Below are 5,234 nucleotides of genomic sequence, written 5' to 3' on the forward strand. Positions count from 1 at the left end.
TAAAAACGACTTCCTATACATGGTCGTTTTTTTCCAGCTAAATAGTAATGGGATAGTCTCCAGCAACTCCCCGCGACCCTGTTCAGGATAAGCCGTGTTGAAAATGAATGGAAGAATACAGCATTTGAATTTTTTTTTTTTTTTGTTTCCTTTCAATATTTTTCAGAAGACAACAAAAGCTAATTTGAGGATCAAGGACTCCGGCCGTGCCTTTTTTGTTTTTACAGATGCCTGCCTTTCTGCTATTTTTGTTCACTAGAAAGAAAAGACTTCAAAACAGAGCAAATTTGTCTTTCATTTTTGAGAACATTTTCATCACAGTACAGTCTAGAAAAAAAGCAATGCATATTTTTACTCCCCCATGTCGATATGTCATATTAGTGTACATAACTGTAAAGTGGAATACAGTAATCAGTTGAAAATAAAGGCATGCTTGAAGATGAATGGCAGCGAAGACCTTTTGAACCTTGCACATGGAAGGCGGACAACGTGAGGAATTTTGTTTGTATTTTGGAAAAGAGGAAATGACACCGCTGGGTGAAGACATTCCATCATCGGAAAGAAGTTTCTCCGGGAGAGAACGCTGACACATAACAGCGATCTTGGCCAGAAAGTCAGTCTGTATTTGTCTTTGCAAATCACATTAAAGCAGTCCACTGGCAAAGGCAAAGTCTGCATCAAAAAAATACTCATGTTTCCTCACAGAGGTATTGAATGTAAGAAAGAGCTTTCATCCCAAAGCATTCTGGGAGTGGTAGTCCAGGTTAAGAGGTCCCGGAGCAGAGGAAGCGTTCCCTCGGGTCAGGCACGATGAAGCCCTCCTTCTGCTCGCTCTCTCGTCTGATGGCCATGACGAACGACTGCTTGGGGTCGATGACCGCCGCGCCGTCTCCGTCCACGCCCGGGGGCTCCACCTCGGCGTAAGAAGGGTGGCCTGAGCCGCGGCGGAACTTCATGGTGGGCCAACGGGCCGGTCGCCGCTGCACACAAGCACATGGAAGGTGTCGGGTGTTGAATTCAAACTGCGCTGACGCCATTTGTGACCTCAGTCCCCAAACTCGGTTTCCCACAGCGTCGTGAAATTTGGTCGGCATAGCTATCGGGAGTAGATGCACAAAAAAAGTTGCGTGAACCGTTCCCTGAAAACATGAAGGAATTCATTTTTGTGAGCAACGGCCATTTTCGAAACGTTTTGATGAAAATGTCTATTTGGTCCAATGCCTGGCATCCTATTTTAAAATTTGGCTATGAAGCAAATTTCACTTGTGGACATGACATTTGGTCGAAATGTCTGCCAGGAGTCGACTCAAACAAAATAGACTTAAGATGCCATGCTTGAAAAAAAACAGTCTTCCATTTTGATTTATGAAAGTGGCCATTTTAGAGTCCTTTTAGTGAGCATTTGCTATCTTTTTTTTTTCACAGCACTGCCAGGAATATTTGGAAGGTTCATCACCAAAAGCCAGTTTCCATCATGAGTTGACCCACAAAATTGTCCAATTAGCCCATGCCTGAAACAGGACATGAAGTCTGCCATTTTAGTCTTTTTTTCTGTGGTCCTTCACAAATGACCTTCTCCTGGACTTTTTGCCCAATTCCAATCAAATTAGGGCAAATCTAAGTGGAGAAACATTTAATAGACATCGCCATCTGCCTCGAACCGCGCGACCACACACACATGAGGAAGAAAGTGTCGATAATAAAATGAAATGAGATGTTTAGTCGTACAGACCTCCATGAAGAAGAGGCTGGCGGTCGACGTGGGGTGATTGTACACGTAGACGGACACCAGGATGCCCGTCACCATGACGACCGAGACCACGACCACGCCCGCCAGTAGACCCGCCTGCTCCCTTTGGCCCGTGTCCTCGTCCTCGCCGCCCGCTGTGAAAGCACACGTTTGGAAAAGTATTGTTATGACTGACATTCCTCATCTGTGCGAAATGCCCATTTTGGCGTCATCGACAAATGAGGGCATACATTCAACTCAATAACAGTTCTGATCAAGTTGGCCTTTTTCGCCAAACTAACAACACAAGAGAACATCACATTGACGTGGCGATCAACAATAGCCTCTGCGGGGGGGCTTCTAAATGACTGTCCTCCATGTTGTGAGCCAAGCGCATTGCGGCCGCACAGCCGCACATACGTTGAGGACACTATGCAGTATTTAACATGGCGCTGTATACACTCAACTATGTGCTAACAGAGTACTGGCAAATAGCTCAACAACCCCCCCCCCCCCCAAACTCACCGCACAATTACACACACACACACACACGTCTTAACATGAAAATATCACAACTAGCATGGTGTGATGATGATGTCCCACACAAAGAGGAAGCCCTGTAACTGGGGGTGCTAACCCCCTGCCAAAAAAAAAACCAAAATAACTATTTTTTGAAGTGTTGGGGAAAAAAAAAAATAAACATGCGAAAGTGTCAATCTGCAGGTGCGGAACCACATCTATATTGGGGTCCACTTTATCGAAGGTAAAAGTGATCATACGAGGTTGTAAGAGTAGCGATGCTCTCAAAACACTTTAGTTTGTTCCCTTGTATTCAGAAGCAAAGAAATGTTTGGTGGGGGTCTCTGAATTTAAAAAGTCAAATCAAATTGTGACACAGACCTGCAGGCGGGCCGGTGGAGGAAGAAGGGCCGGACGCGTCCTTCCCGCCGCTCCCCGGCGGCTGGTTTGCGGCAGGGGAGGTTTTGCCAAGAGGGACGGCGGTCGGGCCGGAGGTCTTCCGCTGCGCCGACGTCGCCGCCGACGCCACGACGGCGGTGGGCCCCGGCGTGAGCCGGCGCGATGATGTGTCTGTGATGTCGAGGACTCTCAGGCAACGGAGATCTCGTCTCTGGAGGTGGCACATGTAAGGCTAAAATATTCAGAGCACTTCCTTTTCCATCTTTCAGAGGATTTTGGTCAGTTTTTGGGGGTCACACTTGAGCTTCTCCTCAAAGCCTAATCACCACCAAATTTGAAGCGGGCGCTTTGTCCATTTATCGAGGGTGCTACGTCCCAGGCCACCACCGCAGTAGACGAAATCGGCCAAGTAGCAATAAAATACTTGCGCCACATATCACTAAAGGACGATGTGGCATTTGCGTAGCGTGTACCTCCGGCGCCACATTTTGAAGTATTGATGGGGCAACGGAGCAATATCGTAAAGGTGGATGTTCCCAAGTATTTTCCCCAAATAATCCCACGTCTCAACTAGCAAATGCCAACCTTGTCCTGGCATCCGTGGTCCACCCAGTCCTGGCGGTTCCGGTCAAAGCCGCTGGAGCATCTGGAACAAAACAAAATCCCCCCACCCGCCCCCACAAAAAAGGTTGACGTGGTGACGCGGATGGCGAGGAACGGTCCACATTCCCAAGGCCATGTGCTGTGTGTGCTTTTCCATCTGACCTCTGCAAGCGGGAGCACCAGCTGCAGTTGAAGCCAATCTGAGAAGTGACACACGGAGCACAGCTGGAGAACTGCAGGCACGCTGAGGACCAACACACACACACACACACACACACACAATCACAAATGGAAATCGTCTTTCCCATTGAAAGTGAACGGAAATCCAATTCATCTCCGTCAAGACTTTTTCACGCGGCATGATTTTCAGTGTTGAACTTTGGTTCGATTTTTTTTCTGAGTTGGCTTGACTTACTTGGGAGAGGGAGCATCTCTATCGTGGTGCCGTTGCAGATTTTGGACTTGAGAATTTCCACCTTGTGGTACTCATAAATGGTTCTCCGTCGCAAATCTGACAAATACAAGATCATGGGAAGTGGATTTTTTTTCTGGGGAGGGGGTGGGGCGGGGTAACTACGTCATCTGATGAGTGTGTATTGGCAAAAAAAAAAAAAAAAAAGGGACAGATATGTGACTTGATGTGGTTTGTTGCAAATGGGTTTCAATCTCACGACTTTGACCTTTGGTGATCTATTTAAGGCCAAGGCCTTAAGGTTCCGTTGCTTTGCTTTTTGTCAAGATAAAGGGGGTGGGGGGGGGGCAACAAACGTCTTATCTTTGTGCTGGCAAGATAACAACCCCCCCAAAAAAAAAAAAAAATCATGTGTGAGCAAATGACAAAAGCCACCACGGCGAGTCGTACTCACTCGGGATCTGCTGGATCTTGTGAAGCACCACGAAAGCGTCCGACAGGCCCACTTTGACCGGGTGATTCTCACTGCTGATGTCTCTGATGTCAACAGGAATCTACAAGGGAGGGGAAAAATGCTGCTTCAAAAAAAAAAAAACAAACTCAAGGAAAAGAAGATGAAGATGGCGCTCACCTCTCTGTAGGCGAAGACGATGCGGCCGTCGCTGTGCAGAGCAGCTTGGAAGGTGAACGCGCCCGATTGGGGCTTGTCCTGCAGGTGGAGGCGCGTCCACTGCACCACCAGGGCGGAACCTGGCACGGTGGCACCGCACGGCACAAGCAACACATTTTATAGCGAATGCAGAAGACAGAGGGCGATCATTTCCCCCCCCCCCCCCCCTCCTAAAAACGTGTGCGCATGACTGGATGAACACTGACATAACACAGGAATCATTTTCCACGTGAAAACTCAATCATACAAAAGTCATCTGTACAAAATAAACGTGTTTCAAATGAGACGGGTTTTCCATATCAAAAACGTGACGTCCAAAATGCAAATGACATGGATTTCTAAATACATTTCCAAACTAAAACAGATTTGTGTCAGACCATCCATTCGAATCCTAAAGAAGCGATCTTCTCACCGTTATCAAAGTAAAAGACGGAGGCGTCGCCGGAGAGGGCGGGGTCGAAGTCGGCCATGAGCGGCGCGACGTACTGGGTGGCCGTGAGCAAGCGGTGGATGAGCTCGCCGGTGGAAATGAAGCCTGTCCGGGGAAACGATCCACTTCTTTGTACTCTTCACAGAAGCCGGACCTCACGAAGCGGGCCGGTTGGGGCGAGTATACTTGCCTCCGGTTGCCACGGTGACTTCCTTCAACGTGTGACCGTAGAACGGAAAATCAAAGGAAAGATTCACTCTCTGGAAGAGACGCACGCGTCACCGTGTCAAAAGAGCGACGGCATTTTACGTGCGCGACGAAGATGTCGTACCTCAGCTCGGCAGCGCGCGGCGGACAGGAAGCCGGAGGTCTTCCACTCGTCCTTGTTGGCCAGCTCCGTGTTGACCCACGCGTCTGCGGCCCCCGCGTCGCCGGGCCCGATGATTTTCGACGTGTAGTAGACGTGATCCAT

General features: G+C 48.6%; 1 protein-coding gene across 1 annotated transcript; it reads right to left on the reverse strand.

Annotated features, from left to right (window-relative positions):
- Positions 1-335: 335 nt before the first annotated feature.
- plxdc2a (plexin domain containing 2a) lies at positions 336-5,234 on the reverse strand. Its single transcript, XM_019896296.1, has 11 exons — positions 5,094-5,234; positions 4,953-5,022; positions 4,745-4,867; positions 4,294-4,412; positions 4,117-4,216; positions 3,666-3,761; positions 3,413-3,494; positions 3,233-3,293; positions 2,630-2,858; positions 1,733-1,884; positions 336-980 (listed from the first exon to the last, which is right to left on the reverse strand). The coding sequence occupies exons 1-11, from the start codon at positions 5,232-5,234 to the stop codon at positions 765-767; spliced, it is 1,389 nt and encodes a 462-aa protein (XP_019751855.1). The 3' UTR covers positions 336-764.

The sequence above is a fragment of the Hippocampus comes genome, unplaced genomic scaffold, assembly GCF_001891065.2.
Source record: "Hippocampus comes isolate QL1 unplaced genomic scaffold, H_comes_QL1_v1.1 scaffold97, whole genome shotgun sequence".
Taxonomy (NCBI): domain Eukaryota; kingdom Metazoa; phylum Chordata; class Actinopteri; order Syngnathiformes; family Syngnathidae; genus Hippocampus; species Hippocampus comes.

Bases quoted from the DNA above. Each gene is read 5' to 3' on its own strand.
- plxdc2a (XM_019896296.1), bottom strand. From the start codon at position 5,234: ATGGATCACGTCTACTACACGTCGAAAATCATCGGGCCCGGCGACGCG. The intron at 4,217-4,293 runs GTGAGCGCCATC...CCTCCCTTGTAG, and splicing joins TCGTCTTCGCCTACAGAGAG to ATTCCTGTTGACATCAGAGA. The intron at 1,885-2,629 runs GTCTGTGTCACA...GTGCTTTCACAG, and splicing joins CTCCACCGGCCCGCCTGCAG to CGGGCGGCGAGGACGAGGAC.